Here is a 21,952-nt window from a genome sequence, read left to right on the forward strand (position 1 = left end):
TGCCCTCATGGATAGAATTAGCATCTTATAGGCCGGGCGCGGTGGCTCAAGCCTGTAATCCCAGCACTTTGGGAGGCCGAGGCGGGTGGATCACGAGGTCGGCAGATCGAGACCAACCTGGTCAACATGGTGAAACCCCGTCTCTACTTAAAAAAAAAATTACAAAAAATTAGCTGGGCACGGTGGCACGTGCCTGTAATCCCAGCTACTCAGGAGGCTGAGGCAGGAGAATTGCCTGAACCCAGGGGGCGGAGGTTGCGGTGAGCCGAGATCGCGCCATTGCACTCCAGCCTGGGTAACAAGAGCGAAACTCCGTCTCAAAAAAAAAAAAAAGAATTAGCATCTTATAAAAGGGCAAGAGGGAACTAGCTAGCCCCTTTTGGCCCTTCTATCCTTTCTGCAATGTGAGGACACAGCGCACGTCTCCTCCGCAGGATGCAGTATTTGAGGCATCATCTCAGAAGCAGAAGCAAGATGCTGAAACACTGAGTCTGCCAGCACCTTGATCTTGGACCTCTCAGCCTCCAAACTGAAAAATAAATTTCTATTGTCTATAAACTATCTAGTCTCAGGGGTCTTCTTAACAACAACACAAGCAGGCTAAGAGATTGTCCAAAAATACCAACTCGGAAAAGATGAATTCGAGATGACATCTGAACAAACCCTGCCCTACACGTTCCTCTCCCTTCCTTGAGTTCGAGGGCACAGTTTGTGTTACACACCTTCAGACTTCATCCCAGCTCACATTGCTAGTCCTGCTGTCTAATTTTTACACATTTCTCTGGGGCTTCTAAAATAGTTCTTCTATTTTTGTACCCCTTTCTTCAAAGAGCCTAAGCTAATGTTGGGCTTATAATAGGTGTTTAATAAATGATAACTCTAAACACATTAACGCTAAGAAACAAAAAGGGCTTATTTTCACTGGAGCCAAATAACATTTCAAAGACAAATGTTTAAAATTTGCTTTTCAGCAAAACATTAAGAAATTCGCCAGGTGTGGTGGTTTGCCTGTAATCCCAGCAACTCAAGAGACTGAGGCAGGAGGACTGCTTGAGCCCATAAGTTTGAGGCCAGTCTGTGCAACATAGTAAGACTTTTTTTTTTTAAAAAAGAAACAAATCCATTGAACTAACTAATATGTTAGTGGATGTATGTCTGCGTCATATTATTTTTTTGAGACTGAGTCGCACTCTGTTGCCCAGGCTTGAGTGCAGTGAGGCGATCTCTGCTCACTGCATGCAACCTCCACCTCCCAGGTTCAAGCGATTCTCGTGCCTCAGCTTCCCATGCAGCTGGGATTACAGGTGTCTGTCACCACACCCAGCTAAATTTTGTATTTTTAGTAGAGACAGGATTTCACCATGTTGGCCAGGTTGGCCTTCAACTCCTGACCTCAAGTGATCCACCTGCCTCAGCCTCCCAAAGTGCTGGGATTACAGGCGTGAGCCACCGTATCTGGCCTGCATTATATATATTTAATATTTTTAGATTATATTTTAATTGACAAGGGTATATATCTATGGTGTACAATGTAATTTCTCAATACACATGTATATATTACACAGTGATGTATCAGGCTAGTCAGGATTTCCCTCAAATATTTATCATTTATTTGTGGTGAGAACATTTAAAATCCTCTCTTTTAGCTATTTTGAAATATACAATAGATTATCATCATCATTACCTTGCGGTGCAATAGGTCACAAGACTTATTAGCACATCTAAATGAAACTGTACCCTTTGACCAACGTCTCCCTTGCCGCATGCCCCACCCCAGCCTCCGGAAACCACCACTCTACTCTTTCATGACTTCCACTTTTTTAGACTCCACATGTGAGTGAGATCCTATGGTACTGGTCTCTCTGCATGACACATTTTTTTTTTTTTTTAATTTTTTATTGGATTATAGGTTTTGGGGTACATGAGCAGAGCATGCAAGACAGTTGCGTAGGTACACACATGGCAGTGTGCTTTGCTTTTCTTCTCCCCTTCACCCACATTTGGCATTTCTCCCCAGGCTATCCCTCCATTTTTAAAAGAAACAAACAAGACAAATCCAAATGCTAAGTAATTCTGTTAATGAAATAGAAATAATTTTCACTACATTCAAAGTTTGCCTTGCGGTTGTTTCTACTCAATAAATCAGTATCTTACAGATTTACATTATAAAATCTGGGTACAACATTTCCATAAATATTTTACTGGAATGTCTAAATCTTTAAATATTACAGTTAGGTCGTTCTAACAGTACTGTGGGAAAAAATTTATTTTCATTTCTTTAAAAAAAGAACCGGAATACACTTAGAATGCTGACCCTGTCAAGGCAGATTTTTTTTCCCCGCAAAGCATCCCCATTATCTGGCATCGCTAGGGGATGTGTGTAAGTAAATTTTATATCTCTTGAAATGTCAAAAATCTTTCCATCTTTTTTCATATAAATTTTGGCAAATGCATCACACACTTTGCCCTCTTAAGCGATTGTGGACCGACAATATGAGTGTTCGCTACTCTAATTAATGCTATTGTGTCGCTGCTCCCTGGATAAGACATCACACACTGTCACTTCTCCGGCCATTCACGGGCCGGACTGGAACAGAGCATCGCAGCTTCTGCTTCTCTTGAGTTTAGCACTTCTAATGGGTAACTCGGCAAGCCAGGGATCAATGCTGCTAAGAATTATTCACTAATTAAAAGTACGATTCTAGGTGACAGCCCAAATACCCACACAGGAGCTCTGTGACTGTGTTGTGGTCATTCTTTCCTAAATGAGAGCTCCTATTCCAGCATTCTGACGGGCTGGAAAGTAAGTGTCACCATCAGGATACACACATACACACACACTCTCTCTCTCTTTCCCTCCCTCGTACACACTATCCATCACTCACTGGATACCTGGCCCCACTAGGGCCTCTCTGTGTGTTAGCTCATTTCATCTTTACAGTCACCCCACAAGTGGGTATGTTTTAACATCTCAATTTCATGGTTTCCAAAGCAACTTCATGGTACAGATGGACTTAAATTTCAGTCTCCAAATTTAATCCCGACATCCTCCACAAAACCATAATGGTAAGCACCACATTCACTATAAGGTGCCGATGACAATGACTCCAATGACTGAAGACACTACTGCCATCACCATCTCCACCATGTTTGCTGGGTGGGGGCCCCAGGCCAGGTATCTGGCAACAGCAACACCACCAGCCATTGTTATGAACTCCGTGTTCAGATGAAGAAATGAGGCTCAGGGAGGAGGCAGCTTTGTCGTCGGTTACACCGCATGCAGATGATACAAATGGGATTTGAGGATTTCTCTAATTTCAGGGCTCAACTTGGTCACCACAAAGTAATACAAGCCAGTGTAATAGGGGAATTTCATTGATATTTTTATTATTTTAACATAACGATTAAGACTTATTCCATCATACCACATTTAACATTTTATTTTCCTTTCTTACATAATTTAGTATCAGTATTCAGGCAACATTCAAATGCCAGCAATAAAACCAACAAACAAACAAAATATATATTTTAGTTATAGCTGGCCACTGGAGTTCCTCTCCAAACAATAGGTGTATTAAGGGTGTCAAGAGCCTACTATTGACTCTGGGAGGCAGAGATGGAGAGATAAGCAGACACGGATGGGAAAGGACAAAGGATAGGACAGGCCTAGTGCTACTGCCACTTAACCCCTTCCCTCCTTGCCATGAATAATTCTTACGGAAGGCCTGTTGGCAGCCTGGGTTTCTGTTTTAAAGCAGGAAGAAGTGTTCTGCAAACTGAAAACATCTTCTCCTCCAAAATGGGTAGAAGGGGATGACTTTCAAGACTACCCACATTCTGGACGCAACCTCTCTCTCCAACCCTTCCTGGATTTCTCCATGAGGGTGCCTCTGCTGGAGACCTGCTGCTCCTTCACGGTCTCCCAAATCCATAATGCAGACCTCTGCAGCTACATCACAGGTTGCAAACTGGTAGCCCAACTGCCAAACCTAGGCTGCAGACTCGTTCTGTTTTTTGTGTGTTGTGTGTTTTTTATTCTCCCAATGAGCTCACATGTTAAAATCTGGAATTTTCATGCAATTGACCCTCTGGCATTTCCTGAGAAATCTCATAATCTGGCAACGTTAGGTTTCACCCTCACATGGCAGTGACCAGTCTGGTGGTCCGACGTGGCATCTCCTCTTGGAGAAAGCATGTGTCCTTCAGTTCACAGTCTCACCACTCCTATGTCTCTCTGACTCAGGCTATGTCAACATCGTTCATCATCAAACTTGCTCCATTGTTTTTCTAACAGTAAAGAAATACTTCTCTGTACCAATGATTCTTACAAAAATAGAAAAAAATTAAAAAGAGAATTACATATTTTAAGAAACATGAGCAACGAATATCTTGATAGACGTGATAATTTAATATGCAACTAATCTGGCCAAATTCATTCATCTGTGCTACCTGCTAGTGTTACGGTTACCTGTTCATGAAGTTAGGCTAGGTTGTCCACTGCCTTTCCCTCTCCTGGAATGCCCTGACTTCTCCTAGTCAAACTCTTGTCTTTATCCAGAGATCTACAGTCTACAGCCACATCTTTTGTTCTCATCTAAATGCTGACAAGTCTGTGTTGGGACGATCAATTAAACATGAATCACAGGAGATCTTCAAACAACAGAACCTGAAATAGACTTTTAGAACCTGAGCAGTCCTAGGTGATGACCTAGGTCCGGAGGCCACAAACTTTTTGTGGAGAGGAGTTATTCTCTAGTGAGGACACTTGACATTGATGTAGAGTGAGGGAAGATTTCATTCCCGCATCAATTATTTACTGATGGACTCTTCAGGGCCAGGCACTGTGTCAGCAGCTGAGGCTTTACAGAGAACAGGGAAGAAGGGTCTCTGCCTTCACAGGGGGTTTTTGTGGGCAAGCGTGCAACGAACATTCTGCCAAGTGATTCCACAGGGAAGGAGGCAAATGGTCAGCTTTTGTTCTTCTCAGGTCACTGGCTTCCAATGCCCTACTTTGTTGGGTGTCTCTGGCCTTGAGTGGGTTGAGGGGAAAGGCTAGCAATGTGTTCCTACCGTCTCAGTTCACTATGTTTTGAAATATCTGTGAATCCCCAGGGCCCCTTTGTTATTTGTTACTAGTTAAGGCTGCAGGACCTTCGCCATGTCTCAGAGTTTCAAGGCACTGCTAATGTCTGCATGCTGCAGGAAGGGTGCGTGCTAGAACCATTAGTTTGGATATTCCCTTCAGTGCTCTGGCATTTCAAAGATCCATGTATCTATTCACATACAATCTGACCAAAACAGTAATTCTTAAATTATCTCTCCCGGCTTTCTTAATAACTTTAATAACTGTCAGTTACCTCTTTATATCATGCCTGAATTGAGAACTCCCTTTGAGTCTGAGATCAGGCCTTATTTCTCATCTTTCCCAGGACACAGTCACTTGGACACAGAACATGGACAAAATATGTGTGGTTTGATTTAAATGATAAATGAACTGAGAGACAAAAAATGACTATGTCAATAAAGCACACAGTATAAATGAAGATATACATTCAAATCAGAGCAGAGATTTATTGTATTTATATTGCCTCCTAAAATTAAAGGCTCAATGGCCATTTTTATAGGTTCAATATCAATTTCTAATATTTTAAATATGATAGAGGGAAATCTTAAGTTTTGACATGTAAATACTGCGTTACTCCCTGAATAATTCTCCAAAGTTTCCCTGAAGCCATTACTTTTCCCATTTTGGATTATTTTTCACATTTTGGAACATTTTTCACATTTTGGATAACTTTTCACATTTTGGATCACTTTTCACATTTTGGATCAGTTGTCACATTTTGGATCACTTTTCACATTTTGGGCCATTTTTCACATTTTGGATTATTTTTCACATTTTGGCTTTACATTTGATGCCTCACCCTGCCCTCTGGTTCTCCAAAGAGTATTCATCAGACCACACATATTCTCTAGAATCTCAAGTAAGAAGAAACTAAAAATAACTGCATTATAAACAACATCTTTTACAACTAAAGATAATATTAGAATTAATAATTTTGCATAATTTTCTAATCTCAGAAAATATCTTTACCTATTTCTAGAGATATACAGTCTTACTGTACATGAAGACAGAAAAAATTATGATATAAAAGAGAGATATGGCTGGGCATGGTGGCTCACACGTGTAATCCCAGTACTTTGGGAGTCTGAGGCAGGAGGATCGTCTGAGCCCAGGAGTCCAAGTCCAGCCTGGGCAACACAGAAAGACCCCATCTGTAAAAAAATTTAAACTTTAAACAAAAAAATATTATAAAGAAGATAGGGTGTTCTTAAAAGTTTACTAATTTAACATTTCTTAAGGTTTATATATGATCACAGTTTATCCTTTTGTTCTATAAATACTATGAATGCAACTATAGTGAAATTTTCTACAGCATTAAATCACTGTACATTTAATGCCCATGTGATATCAATTATTCTCCAACTCGATACATCAAATTAAATGTAAGGGTTTAATAACATTTCTCTTTAACATATATTGTAATGGGTATTTTAAAAGTTAAAAAAAAAATCGTATTTGTTCAGATTTTAAATTATGGCATCACTTTAGAAAAATGATGCATATAACAACAGACACTGGGCATTACTAGAGGAGGGAGGAGGGAAGGGCTGCAAAACCTACTGTTGGGCACTGTGCTTACTGCCTGGAGGGCTCATCCATCCCCCAAACCTCAGCATCATGCAACATACCCACGTAACAAATCTGCCCAGGTACCCTGAATCTAAAATGAAAGTTGAAGTTATTAAAAAAAAAAAAAAAATTCAGAGAAGTGTGGTAACTGCTTGATTCAGCGGTACGTACTTTGATCAAAATGAACTTGTTATAAGTTAAGCCAAAATTGTTGTGTTTTAACATTTAAAATGAATAGATTCATCCACAGATCTTTACACAACATAGTCCTACTCTCCTTTAACCTTCCTCTATTACCGACATTTATAGAAAGTGCACAGAACACATGTACTTGTAATTACATTTGCAAAAAAAAAATCCTCAAACAGCTGTGGAGACAGCAAAGATTAGAATTTGATAGTGGCTTAGAATAATGAAGAAAGGGATTGTGAAGGTTCAGCTACAGAGCTGATGAAAGATGGAAGGAAAACCTACTCTTCAAAATCCTTAATCTGTATTACTTCTAAACTCTAAATTAAAACACATATATTCCAAGAATCAGAAATATAAATGATGAGTAATGTTTCTCAATTTTTCACATATGTATTAAACCTTGTTTTCCTAGCAATAAATTCAGAATTTGCACGATTCACCTAAAATCTTTGAAGATCTTATTTAATTATTCTAAAAATCTCATAAAATAATTGAAATTTGGTTACATCTAGCTCATTTCTAGGCAGTATTATTTATTTTTTAACACTACATTTACAACAGTTATTAGTCTAGAGTCCTTGATGAGGCCTTGAATGATCAACTGTCACAGTGAAGTGATCATAAAAATAATCTTTTGAATAGTTTCCTTATTATAAATACTTAAGAACAGACAATACTTTTTAGTATCATATAGCCTTATTATATACATAATCTTTGAGAAGATGGCTCAGAACAGCCACCTTTTGAAGTTGATCGTATGATGAGTAAGTACAAGCACACCAAAATTATATACATTGTGGAAAAAGTTACCGTATTCCCTCACTTTGCAAATTGTATAGTGAACTTTACTACTCTTTTAACACTTTTAGAAGTTAGCAGACTCAGAAATAAGGTGTGCATTTATTCAGGAAAATTAATTTCCCATAATAAACTATGCTTTTTATGTGATATTACTTGTGTTTTACAAGTAAAATGACTCAATTAGCCCATATTTGATATTTTTCCATTTTGAATAGGATCAATTGTCTTGTATTCGATCGAAACTGACTAAATGAAAGCTGATATAAACACACTTATGTAATCTGACCACTTAACCTTCAATTTTCAATATATTTATTATACCAAAAAAACTCCTTAAAATGACACATTTGTATCACTCTTATGCTTTGAAAACTGATTACAATTTGAAAATACACTCATATAATGTCCTTTCATTATTCTTTTTAAAAATACATGAACAAAGAATGCCATAATACGCTCACTATTTTACATACACGCTCGGAGAAAATTAACTAACCCTCATATATATGATGGCTTCACTTTTACATGCCACACTTTTCTTCCCAAGCTGCTTTCAATATTACTAACAAGGAGAAAAGCTTACAAAGGACTTGCATCAGGCCATGGACTCTGAAGACTGTACCGAGTAGGTACACCACTTAAATGACTGAGTACCCCATAATAATCAACGCACTGGTCATCTGGCATACATGGAAAAGCATTCTTCAATAGATCATCTGGCTTCATTATCTTGCATCAAAATACTAACCTCTGGATTTCAGGAGTTGACGCCAATAATTCCAAACATACATTTAGACTGAAATTCCACATAAATGTTAGATTTAAGAAAGAAACCAATTAATTTTTTAAAGAAAATAAAATGATAGCCAGCTAGTCTACTGCTACTTGATAAAACTATTGTGTAACAGATTCTAGGATCACAGATTTAGGGGAGAATGTATAATCCTTCATCAAAGAGTGGCAGCTTATCCACAAAGCTTCCTATCCCTGACGGGCTATTCTTTTAAAAGTAATAATGAGGGCCTAAAAACTATGTATGCTCTCCCACCAAAATTAGCCATTTGTACCAATGATTCTTAATCCTAAAAGAACTAGAACCTCATTCTAAAGGCCTTTGAGATCTTTCTTTTAGGGATCAAAAATACCATAATATGGATTAATAATTTATATCTATTCCTAAATGAAGTGGTTATGTTCCAGACTTAAAATTAAGCAAAATTACAATAGAAGGTATCGTTGGTTTTAAAAAGATAAAAATAAAATAATAAAAAATAATACCTATGAGGCTTACATTAGTAACATTTTTCTAAGACTATGAACTATTTACAATTTGCTTTCTTCAACTTTTAAAATTTCCAAAGTGAACTATAGAGCCATTTCAAAGTTCAAGTGGTAATTAAACAACCAATCCACATATCTTACATCACATTTAAACAAAATACGTGATACATTCATGATTTGTTTTAAGTAATTCACATTACTCTTTGCTGATAGCTCATTACAAAATTCACCAAACTTGATACGTTAAGATTCCCATCTGAAGTACAATACAGTTTCTAAAAGCTACTTCCATCAGGTGAGGTGAGGAGAATTAACCGATGGCATCTCATAGAACAAGCACTCGGTCCTCTCCTTTAGATCTCTCGTCACAAGGTATCAACTGCATAGTAGAACTGAACTAGATTTGAAGGCTCAGATTTTACAGAAAACTTTCAGAAAAAGAAACTGGACTTCTGTCACGGCTATACTGATTGAGGGTTGACTCAAGTTACTAACATCATACTTGAATGAAACGCAAGATTATATTGATTATATTAATTGTATTGAAAGTACCTTAAACCAGAATACCAAGAATTGGGGTATCTTAAAATGTAACTCTTATTTTGCAAATGCATTCATGCTGTGTGACTAAAGATATATCATTCATCTTTCACATTTATAATAACTTTTTTGTTATCTGTATGGATTTTACAGGCATGTATATTCATGATATTTTCCCAGTATGTAAATTACATAAACTGTAATATTCATCAAATTAAGGTATTTTTATAATTTTTAGAACACCAGATTTATTGGATTATCTTACTTATTTTTAGGCTCCCTTAAAACAGATTTCAGTTAGTGTATGTATTGATTACTAATATTTTTAAATTCTTTATTTACGGGTTCTAAATCATATTACCAGTATAAAGCAAGATAGGAAGTCTCCTGAGTAGTGTAAACATAAAAGATAAAAGCCCAAATGTAGATAATTTAAATTATTAGGGTTGATTTACACATATTTTTAGTAAATCAATATTTGAATCTCAAAACATATATAAAATTAGATCTTTTCTGTTTGAGATTGAACTTTCAACCAAAAGGTACTATGTTTCAAATTCTTACATGAAGAATTTTAAAAATAAATTTAATATTTAAAATTACATCTTTTTCTTTGGTTTAAGTTACAGTACTATGCAAATTCTATAGCCTCTACTATCATACAAATTAAAACAATTTAGAAAATTATATCACAACCAAAACATAGGATAAAAAACATTTTTTAAATTATTTTATCTTTAGTAAAGTTGATTCAAAGTCCCTGTTATGTACGTAATTTTTTAAATTATTAAAAACTGAAGAAAAAATCTTACTGGCAAATCAACTTAACATAGCAATATTGTTCATTTAAAAATTGTAATGCCAGAGTCTTTGCATTCAGAGATTGTATATTCTTGGACAAAATAACCATTGAGGAGTAATTTGCTTTACATAATTTTTTAATCACAAAAAACATGATAGGGTATTCTACTCATATTCGGAAAGAAAAAATATAAAGCATAAAAATTATTCTAAAAGTAAGGACTCATTTCTAGCTTGACAGGTATACCCTACATACAAGTAACAAGTTAAAGTTTTGCTTACATTAAAATTTATTTTAAATATTAAACATGTTAGTACCTCCATAGAAGAAAAACAAGTTGAATCTTAAAGTAGAAATATCAACTTATAAATGTATTATAGATAGAAAATATCTGTTCTGTTTTCACTTGAAGATTAACATCCTGGCAGAAGTTCTCTTGAGCTTTCACCCCTTTCTGAACCCAAATCCATTCACAGTTTTGTAAGGCAACAAATGTACTTTCTTTCTCCTAGTGGGTCTGATTATTTTCCAAAGCTTTTCTAATTATTTTGGTATTTTCTGAAAGTATTAGGTAAAATACGAGGAATAACATTTCAATTATTTTCATTGCGTCAAGTTATCCTCATTGTTACTGATAGTATCATAAAATTCAGCAATATCCTTGTAAGAGTACCTTATTTCTGTGACAATCAAGAGACAAACATGGTTGTTTATACTGCAATTTTTATGTCTTTGCAACACTATAGTTCATCGCTCATCTATAGTATGTGTTTAAATTACTAGATTAGTTTTTATTCTTTGCAGTATTTTAATTTACACTTAACTGTTCTCATCATTACACAGAATTTAAGTGAAAAAATTTTACAATTTTAAATATTCATTTCATTTTTGCTTATAAATATGGAAAAATGTAATAACACTGTTCAGGATGCTTTTTTTTTTTAATCCTAAAAGAAAAAAAGTCATATATTTGTTCTTCTTCAAGAACTATAGGACTGACAGCTTTCTTTAGCTGGAAGTTATTACAAATTCTGAAAGAAATAAAATTTACAGCTGTCTTCTCCTAGTTTTCATAATTATTTCAAATGGCAAGCCCTATGCCAGTTTTCTTAAGAGCTAATTAAAAGAATCAGTCCCTTGCCAATTTTTTTCTACCTACATGTTGACAAATTCCAAATTGTATGATAAAAAGTATTAGAATAGATGTTACTCTTTAAAAAGAACATTGGGTAGACTGAAAATAAACAATTAGTTTACTTTTCGATAGCTGACTTTCTATTTACCAAAATAAACATAATCTCATATTCACATATTTGCAAATGCTTCATGCAAACCATTAACATACATCACACATTTCTCACTGTAAAGTACATTATAATAATTCAATCCTGTCTTTTCACTGTCTGAAAAACGTACCTTCTAGTATGTAGTCCAAGAACAAACTCTCCTAAGATACCATCCCAGTATAGAAGCCACATGATGGACACGATAGGACGCTGGAGTCACTCTTGAGTGAGGACTTCTTTGGAACCGCCCCTATTACCAAAAAGACACCTCCTCACGTAGAGAGGGGGTCAGCAATGCTAGTCACAAAATATTAGTTGAGCATTACTTCACTCAAGAGGAAATAATCCATTCTAATAAAAAGGTAGCTTTTCTTTTTGGGGGAGGGAACAGAGGACCACAAATCCACGTCATCCTCCTATTCAGAGGTGTTCTGCTATTTTCATATACAGCCACTACATTCAGAGGTGCTACGGAATCAGACTGAAGGAAGACAGCCATTACACCAAGCTGTTCATTCTTTCTAAGTAATGGCAACCTGAAGGGGAATTAGCATAAGAATTCTAGAAAATATTACTAGTAATTAAATAAAGGAAAGAATGACCAAAATATATTGAAGCTGTATCTTTAAAGGTAAGTAGCCTTTATAAGTTACCTCCTAAAAGGTCTTTCTAAATAATCAGAGTTGTGTGAGGTTTTTTTTAAGTTTCTATATAAAAAAATTATAACTCGGTGTTCAGTCGCATAAACAAAGAAAGCATACTTATAAAATAGAGCTGTGAGTACATTTTATTTTCTCCGTCAATATAAGCAACTAGGTACAATATTTGGAATGTCTTGGATTAATTTTAAGAACTCATATTCTGATTCCCCTGCAAGGATTGGAAATGCATATATTTAAAAGTGAAAAAATGTACAAATTAACTTTCTTCTGGACTTATCTAATTAAGTTAAATGACAAAATTTGCCCTTCAGTCTGCTTTCCCTGTCACACACTCTGCTACACACAGAAAATGCTCAAAGGACCATCACTCATTATAAAAGATACTCATTTTCCTTTTTTCTTCTCTTTCTCTATCTTTCCCTTACTCCCCTCCCTTCCTCTTTTCCACCCTTCCTCTTTCCTCTTTCCCTTATCTCCCTTTGTTTTTGAGGCAGAGACCTAGTAAACCCAGCTATAAAACAGCTGGTTATTATTAAATAATATGATCCCATCCCAAGGCAACCAAATCACATTATCCCCGTCTCTCCCCAACTGCTGTAACAGAAGTAAAACGATTTCACAATATTTGAGAATAAACTATCAACAAGCAGCATCCCACAACGACTTCCACATAATTATATAAATGTTACCATTTTATATCATTAAATGCAAGTGTGAATACAGCCACTATGTTTTCCCCAAAACAGTATTTTCAAAAGGTATTGTTGTTTTTGCATGCTCTAGTATAAACTACGGAACTATAAAAGTGGGTCAAATAGTAAATGATAATAGTAATAAACGCCACACCTCCATAAGTCCTGATTCACTCCTAAACTCATAAGAAAGAATGTAAGCATAGTTTAGTGTTATGCTACATTTCACTCCACACATGCTACTAAACATGTAAGAATTACCTGCTTTCTGAAGGAAGTCTAGGAACCCAGTTAAGACTGCCACCTATCACAAACTTGTTTGAAAAGTCAGTGCCACCCGATCCTGGCTCTTCTAAGATTCCAAGTAAAATCTCATTGTTATTATTATTACGTGATATAGCTTCAATCATCTACTTGTACGACTTATGAGTTCATTCTATGATACTGACATTAATTTGCACAGTGACTAATTTAAAACAGAAAGACATGGGCTTGAGTGGATCACTATCTTTAGTGAATTCCAAGTAGTTGTTCTAACTAGGCAACCACCTGAGCTATTTAATCAAAACTACAGAAAATTTTATCAAAATTCCTTCAAAAGAATGAATCCTATTGTAGTTCTGGTATATGAAACACCTATATATCTCAGAGCATGTTTCTGCATTTTGATAGTTTATACTCTCATGGTTGTGCACAATAATATTCTGAAAATGGTAGTTTAAGTGCATTATTTTTAGCATTTAAAACTGTTTTAAATGAATGTGTTACACAGGACAAACACCGATCCAATGCTAGGAATCTGTCATTATAGAGAATACAATAAAGATACATTCTTCTTATCAAGTTTTTTCCCTCCGGAAAGTAAAGAGTAATGCCATTGTGGGAACTTTACATACTAGAAAGCAGTTACAGCTTTCTTTAGAAATCATATATACTATGAATATATTAGAATGCTAATCTACGTTAATCTTATATTCTGCGCTCTTAATCTTTTACGTGATTGGGACTACATCTATCACAATGCAATATGAACCTAAGCCCAAGAGAATCCTAACGTGGTCTTTCAGAAGAGAATTAAAAGCTGATAAAACCAAAGCTGACCAGGTACAAATAAGAAACAAATGCAAAGATCACAGTGGGGACGATAACGTTCACTCTCTCTCCACATTTCCATTAAGGAATTACCTCCACTTGCATTATATTTCATTGTCAGGATTACACCTACTATCTTATGAAAGAAAGTTATAACATATGCACAGGAGGTCCATCCGTAATTCTAAGAAATATCTGAAAAACTGAACTGGAATGTTGATACAAACAGAAAAGGAAATAACCTAGATGGATCACGATTACTATTAATTACTCCAGAGGCCATAAAATCCTTTGATGAGCAAGAACATACGCCTTGAGGCATACTGCACTTTGGGAAAATAGGCTGTTTTTGTTGAATGTATGTGAAAGAATCATTTCCTCATGCTTTATATAATTCTTAGAAAAAGTTCCTATTAGGTCTCCAATAGGATGTTTTAATTATGAGAAGCAATCTTTTGAAACTCATGCAAGCTATCACACTTGTTTGGAAACAAATGACTTTTCAAGATGGAGAAGTATTACTATCAATCACCAACAAGTTAATTCTACATAATAAGGCAGGTTTGGACCCAAACTGATCCATCGTGCAACACTGTATCTAAAATTGATTACAACAGCACTCAAAATGAATGCAGCCCTCCAAACCACTTCTTTGCTCAGAAACATTAATCTCAATTAGAAGGAGAGCCTCATAATGGTAATGCTTGGTATAAAAAAGTATAAAATAAATCAGGTTTTATAAGACACAACAATTAATCAATTTTCAGACTAAAAAGGTAGGTTTTTTTTGTTTTTGTTTTTGCTTTTTTTTAAGCACAAAATTTCCATCAGGTCTGTTAAAACAGCTGACATCTCCAAAAATGAGTTTTTAAATGTATTCTAAAAGAAGCGTGCAGAAAATAATGTTTAAAACTTAGTTGTTGAAACTTCTAAATAATGTATTATTGTGTTATCTTTTCAACAGACTTTTTGACTCCAAATGCATGTGTTCGATTTTTCTATGGGCTATTATTTCACTTTATAAGGCAACTATGAACACAACACTGAATTCGACTGAAAATTCAAAAGAATATATAATTGGTTATGGACCAGAATAAAAGTTTGTTGGCAAATTATTGTATTCTTTGCTCATACTCTCAACGTAAGTAAAGAAAGTGTGTCCTCAAAGTCAAAATGGACATTTGACTATCAAACGAAACACTCGGTAGATAAGCAACGTGTAATTCAACAAGCTTAACAGGTTTCCACAACACAGCTTCAAGAAAAGGGCAGAAAATTCATTACAGGTGCTGAATACACTGACTCAAATAAATATAAAACTTGGATGATACTCAACCACTATCCAGAGATCAAAATTTTAAAGGGTAAAATAAAGTTTAATAAAAAGGAGGCACATGCATTTATTTAAATAATCAATATTAATAAACTCATAAACTTGGCTTTGTTGGGCTTTTATATCAGACTATGACCATGCTCCGAACTTATTCCCTAGTATCCCCACAGGTAGGATAAACTTCAGCATTTACAAACATACATTCACAGCTACTGCAAAAACATCATTTTTGTACATCCAGACTTACAGTGATTCGGTATTTCTGACAGGTCATTCTACTCACAATGATAGCCATGCACGTCTTCCTGCTTTCTTATTTGCTTGACTCTTTACAAAGAGAATAATTACTCTTGGCTCTCAGGAGCAAAGCTAAGAATGAGTAGCTTGAACTTACTAACTGGATCATTATTGTTTAGCTAGGTTTCCCTTCTGAATAAGTCTAAAACTTTTCACTCTTTCGAAGCTTTCTTCTTTTCAGAGATAAGCATCTTTATCTCTTTGTCTTCCCCCTAATGAAGCAGGTTCCCTTTCCTAAGCAAAAGACTGAGGACACGCCTATAGGATCATAGTAAGAAAAGCCTCAATAATTTACCTAAAACATGTCTTTCTAGAAAATAAACACAGTCATGCAAAATAATTGCATTTGGAAGAATAACTAGTAACAATTCTATAAACCTATCAGCTTTATTTCCAATAATCAAGTAATCCCTATTAGGGTGGCATAGGTTGTTAACTTAAAGCTACTGGCACAGGAGATTCATACGGTCTTACAAATATATAAACACTAACATTGTGATTAATATAACTACATTTTTCATAAAAACTGTGCAGTGCATATAAAGTATGTATTTGATTTGAACTTTTTCTAAATATATATTCTTAAGTTATTTAACATAAGATACATGTTTACTATTAAAAATATCTTTGATTAAAAGGAATAATGAAATTCATACAAGAAAAAAGAGCAAGATTGTTAAGGGAAATGCAACAGGAAGAGATACAGACAATCCTGAAATACACAATAGAATAACTAAACTCATTATAGACTCCTATCTTCGAAGAATTTAGGAATAATTTGTGAATGCCAGGATATTTTAAGGTGGGATTAGCAAGTCTTGTTACTGAACTAACCTCTCACTCTTAGATCAAGAATTAAATATTTGCTTTGCATTTAGAATTACAAATCAAAACTTTTAGGAATCACACAAGAATTTTATATACATGCTCGAAGTTTTAGGTAATTAAAAGTGCATTAAGAAATGCACCAAACAAGATTGTTGAATTCATAAAATCTTGTTTTTTAATTGAAATGTTAAAATAATGATGTATTATTACGTAGTTGCTCTTAATTCTAAAGTCTGTTCCCAATATAGTAATACCGTAAAGACTACAAATACTTCTCCAAGTAGGCAATGGGGACCACGGGATGTACATCACATTTGAAACAAATTCACTATCGGAATCAGATCACCAAGTTCTGCTCAGTTGCAATGCCACCTTTTGGGATACTCTTCCAAGATTTCCAGAGATGCCATAGCCACCTTTTTTCTTCTGACAAGAGAAGGGAAAGGTAATGCCTCTACGTATTTCTATTTCCAGTGAAAAGACCACCCAGTGGATTCTGCTAGAGTCTACAAATGTTTGACAAAATACATTGTCAGAAGATAAGAAATAGAGCATGATGAAGAGACAGTCCTGTTCTCCGGCATCCCAGCCGGCTGGGGCCCCACAAAAAGCCTAGGACAGTTCCCAGTCTTTCATTTCCATTGCACCTCCTCACACGTACCTGGAAACTTTTTTCTACCTCCAAATTAGAATGACTTCGGAAAACACATGTATGTGATGTTATTACACGGTACAAGTACTTGTTACCCTCTCTCCACAATAAAAATTAACAAGTTACCATTCCAGGTACCTTCAAGGTGAGGCAGTAAGAAGGGAATCCAAACTGCACAGTAAGATACTCAGCAAAGATCAATCAGGCAAACCCGCCTCAACCTAAAATATGTGAAGCTCTTTGTAATCGGTTGTAAAACACGAGACAGACTTAGAATCTCAGTTGTAGGCTCATAAATTCATAATTTTTGCAACGCCCAGCTCCAGGATATTTTGCGTTTCCAGCCCCATCCAGAGTTTCCCGATCAAGTTTCAGCCGTGACCCACCACTCCCCACGCTACCCCTCGCCCCTCACTCTCCCTCCTTCACTCCTTTCCAACTTGGCTCCCGGCCGCCGCAGAAGCCTCCTCTCCAAGGCCTGCCCCGGAAAGCGGTGACACCCCGTGGCTTTCCGCTCGCTGGGAGCCCCCCAGGAGCCTGTCAAGACGCCCCCGCAGAAGACGCGGGGCCCCGCTACACAGCCGGAGCCGAAGAGGGCCAGGAGGGCTCCCCTCCCCGCCCCCACAGGGCGCGCAGCCTCCGGGCTGCCTTCCTCGGGGACCCTGGCGCTCCCCCGAATGGGGGCGCGGCGCCTGGCTCCCCGGGCGAGAGGCGCCGGCGAAGTTCCCACCTGAGCCGGCGGCCGGAGGTGGCGGGCGCGAGGGCGGGGCGGGGACCGGGAGGCCGGACCGCGGAGAGAGCCCGCGCGCCGGGGAGATGCCCCCGCGCCGCCGCCTCCCGGGGCCACTCGCAGCCACGCTCCGTCCCGGCTCCCGCCCGCCCCCGGCGCCGCGGCCCGGCACTAGGACCCCAGAAAGGAAGGAGGGCGCGCCGGCGGCGGCGCCGCACTTACCGCGCTCGGCTCGCCCGCGCTGCCGGCTCGCTCCCCGGCCGCAGCCGCCGCGTCCGCCCGAGCCGCGCGCTCACCGCGCCGGGCCAAATTCAAAGGAGCCGGGCGCGGGGGAGGAGGCCCCGCCGAGGGAGCCGGGAGCGGGCGCCGGCGGGGCGGGGGCGGGGGCGGGGAGGGGGCGCGAGTGTTACAACTTCCTTCCCTGCCCGCCCCCGGCCGCGCGGCCCCGGGACGCGGGAGGGGAGGGCGCCGGCGCGCCAATGAGTTCACTTTCTTTCTCTCCACCGCTCTCCCCCTCTCTGCGCCCGCCGGCCCCTCCAGCCTCCTCTGAGGCGGCGGACCAGGCCGGGCCGGAGTTTTCTGGGCTCGGCCCACGAGCGGGAGGACGAGGGAGGCGAGGGAGGAGGAGGGAGGCGAGCAGGGCGGGGAGAGGAGGCCCGCGGGGCGCCGGGCCGGGGAGCGGCATCCAGGACCGTAACTGCGCGGCGGGCGGGGGACGCGCCGGGCCGAGTGTGCCCGAGCCCGGGCGCGTACACGTGTCCGTGTGTGTGTGCGGGAGTGTGCGAGGGAGAGAGGCGAGGCGAGGAGAGGAGCCTACCATGCGCTTCCCCCGGTGCGGATCGCGGGAGAGCCCAATCGCGGGGCGAGCTGGACCTGGCTGTGATCATTTATAATCCTTGACTCCTCCGCTCCGCCACTTGTCAAGATGACAGGTACTTTATTTCTTCTTTTTTGTTCAAAAAAAAAAGAGATTCCCCGTTTACTGCCTTTTTCTGTCAAATGGGATTTGCCGGACTGAACCACGTTCGCCGCCCCTCCCTCCTTCCCTCCTCCCGGCCGCGTCGGGTTCGGGAAAGCACCGAGGCTCCCATGCTGTGACCAATCAGTGCCTCTACTACTCTCGCCGCGATTTAGGGGTCATCCGTGAATAACACTTCACGCTGATGAATGGCTCTTGCCGGCTTTCGGCTCTGATGAGGGGTCTGCCCGCCGCTGATTGCAAACACTAATGAACTTACTGCGCCAGTTGAAATTCACACGCACCAACAAAGTGCGGGGGTACGTGCGTGGGGGTCTGTCCTTTGCTGCTGCAGGTAGAGGGGAGGTGGACGGGAGGCGGAGGCCCTGGGGGAGGGGGCGGGTAATTGCTTCGGACTTAAGTGGAAACACTTCTCTGTGTAATCAAACCTCTAACCTTTTTAGAAAACTACTTTTCTTGATCTTCCGTAGGGTGGGCATCAGGTCAGCTGAGTCACCCGAGGAGGTGGGAGTGCAAGACACTGCCGGGAAGACGGATTCCGAGGCAGAAGGGTGTAATTAAGGATTTCCACCCCCGGTAGGCGGCCCGTCCTTTGCAGAGCCTCTGAAAATGACCCGCGCCTTCCCTTCCAAAGTGTCCTCTCGTCCGAGACCGAAAAGCGCAAATGACCTTCGGACAGGGAAGGGAGGCAGTAAACACTCAGACTTCCTTACCGGCCCCAGCTCGCCACTGTAGCGGAACTACTGTCTGCCCCCGGGTTCAAGCACCTAGACCTCCCCCTAGCAGCACCTGGCCAGGGGCGGACGCTGGATCCCCCGAAGGCTCCACTCCCCTCATTTACTACTCTCCCTTCTCCTTCATTCTCCCCTCCGAGTAGCAGCCAAACAGTAGCCCCTGCCTCGATTTTGTTGGCTATGGGGGGAAAAAAGTTTGCTGCTCTTCCCAAGACACTGCCACTTTCTACTCACTGAAGTTCCCACCGCAGCGCGGGCTCCCGGCTCCCCAACCCCCGCCCCTTGGCTGCGAGAAAGCCCTCCTCCGAGCTTCCGAAACTGCTGGAAGTTCCAGAGTTTTGTAGCTGCGAACCGGCGACCTCAGCCCTGAGCCGAACCGCTCTCTGGCTCGGCGGTCCGCGGGATCCTTCAGGCACCTTTCAGGTCCGGGAGGAGGCGGCTGCTGGGGTGGGGCGTGCGCGCTTGGGGCGGCCGGCCGACTGCGCGCGGCTCACCGTGGGCGCCCGAGGGTCTCCCCGGCCTCCCCTGGGACTCGCCGCCCGCCCGCCGGTGGAGGGCTGGGAGCCCACGACCAGGCCTGCCCGGGCCGCCGCCGCCGCCGACCAGTCCTCGGAAGCCTGATGGAAACTGGTGCGCTTCTAGCATCCTGGCACCACCCATCACTTTCAGCTTCAGAGCGGATTCCGCTGACCTGTACCTAACTTGACTCCACCGCTAGGAAATCCACTTGCCTTTGTAACTACCGTGCAGAACCAGAAACAGATCGATCACTGGGAGAACAAGGCGACGATGCTTCCTAGGAAAGCCTTGAACCTTTATGATAGATAGTTTCTCCAAAGTTTGGGGTAGGCTTGACGAGGAGATCCCTGAACTCGAACTAGTGTGCCCAGACCCACAACCCGAGTTCTGGAAGTTGCTAAGTGCTCGAGCGCAGCTCAGGGATTAGGGAAGTCTTGGTAGTAAGCGAACCCGACCCGGCTCTCAGGGCGCTGCTGACGGAAAGCAGGACGCACACATCTTTGCAGAAGAATCTAGAGTCGCCCTGGGGTAGATCCGTCTCCTTTTGCAACTGAATTTCACACTTGAGAAAGATAAGATCGTGGGGCAGATGAATGATATCCCCCCACTCATTCTACTCATTCTCATTATTAAAAAAAAAAAAAAAAGCTTATCCATTATGAAAGTATGTCCCAGATATTACAAGACGATCATGCAAACTACTTGAAATTTGAATCCGGACATGATCGTAAGGAAACCCTCATAAAGCACGTTTGTGGCCCAGTTCTCTCTCACACACAAAAGTATTAGATCTTTTAAAACTTTTCTAAGTATCTAAGTAAGTGAGACGGCCTCTTACTATCTAGGAAAACACAATAAAGAGACGAGACCCTGCCCCAATCCTAAAGAGGCCAGAACTGAAGAGCTACATTGTGGGAGTTAAGGGATGCTTCTTTTCAGCTCTTTTTTTCTAGAATCCTCATTATAGCTAACGCTGGTAATAAAGGTAGGAAACAATAGAACTCATAAAACACAGAAACGGTAAACGGTAATAAATCTTGGCTCCTGTCTCCAACCCAGTTCCTTCTTACATGACATTCAAAGTTTTTCAGTATGCAATAGTGAACATTCACACTATGGTTGCAATATAGAAGAAATAACTCTAGAACTCATTAATACGGCCCTGCGCACACTATGCAGGCGTCGCTGGTGGACAAAGCTCGCAGGTGTCCTCCTCTACATCTGCCTGCGCTTGTAATCCAGGCAGCTTATGTGTGTTAAATTTGGGTCTCTCTCTCTCTCTCTCTCTCTCTCTCTCTCTCTCTCTCTCTCTCTCTCTCTCTCTCTCTCTCTCTCATACAAAGAAGTCCCATCATTTGAGGAAGAGCTGATGTTGTGCAGTGCCAAACTGTACCACAGGCTTCCTCCTTCAAATGAATCCCTGGAAAGCAGAGAGGCAGCTCGCTACGTGACCATCATGCTTTTTGCCTCACTGAACTGTTGTCAAGAGAGGGCGGGGATGGTGGGCAGCTCACGCCGCGCTCTCCGCAGCAATAAAAACTGGAGCGGGAAAAGAAATGCAAGACATCGGTGTCTGTTTTGTAAGCCTCTGGCCGCTCTCAGCAAACTGCCTGGCGCGGCTGGTGACTTTGCGGTGTGAACGCAGCCGGTCGTGCCCGGGATAATGGGACCGAGCTGGCGGCATCGCCCTTTCGTGGGCCCCTCTTGTCACACAGATGCGCAGCTCTCCGAAAGGAAAACGTGACCCAGCTCCCCTCGCAGCACCTGGCCCTACTGCTAGGAATGCCTGCCTGCGGCCTTTGCACCTCCAAAAAGTGCTCGGGAGGAAAAGAATGGGC

At 40.5% G+C, this 21,952-nt stretch overlaps 2 protein-coding genes and 1 pseudogene across 19 annotated transcripts in view; 2 read left to right on the forward strand and 1 right to left on the reverse strand.

Moving 5' to 3' along the window:
- Positions 1–18,898, reverse strand: part of TENM3 (teneurin transmembrane protein 3) — a 651,969-nt gene extending 633,071 nt beyond the window's left edge. For 16 of the 17 annotated variants that reach the window (XM_078366209.1, XM_078366208.1, XM_078366207.1 and 13 more), the window contains exon 1: positions 18,105–18,264. The gene's annotated coding sequence lies outside the window, so the exon portion shown is untranslated. Of the gene's footprint in view, positions 1–18,104; positions 18,265–18,699 lie in introns of those variants that run through there. The other variant, XM_035292578.3, reaches the window with a different exon arrangement.
- Positions 17,966–20,739, forward strand: LOC128931659 (uncharacterized). 2 transcript variants are annotated; one of them, XM_078366227.1, is made up of 2 exons: positions 17,966–18,814; positions 19,332–20,739. In XM_078366227.1, exon 1 carries the CDS (start codon positions 17,969–17,971, stop codon positions 18,773–18,775), a length of 807 nt encoding a protein of 268 aa, XP_078222353.1. In that variant the 5' UTR covers positions 17,966–17,968; the 3' UTR covers positions 18,776–18,814; positions 19,332–20,739. The 2 variants fall into 2 exon arrangements, 1 of the variants encoding a protein (XP_078222353.1); XR_013532794.1 differs by lacking the exon at positions 17,966–18,814 and adding an exon at positions 18,932–19,160 and having other exon boundaries at positions 19,332–19,471.
- LOC144581669 (uncharacterized) lies at positions 19,471–20,423 on the forward strand (annotated as a pseudogene).
- Positions 20,740–21,952: the final 1,213 nt, after the last annotated feature.

Source organism: Callithrix jacchus, chromosome 3, assembly GCF_049354715.1.
Source record: "Callithrix jacchus isolate 240 chromosome 3, calJac240_pri, whole genome shotgun sequence".
Classification (NCBI taxonomy): domain Eukaryota; kingdom Metazoa; phylum Chordata; class Mammalia; order Primates; family Cebidae; genus Callithrix; species Callithrix jacchus.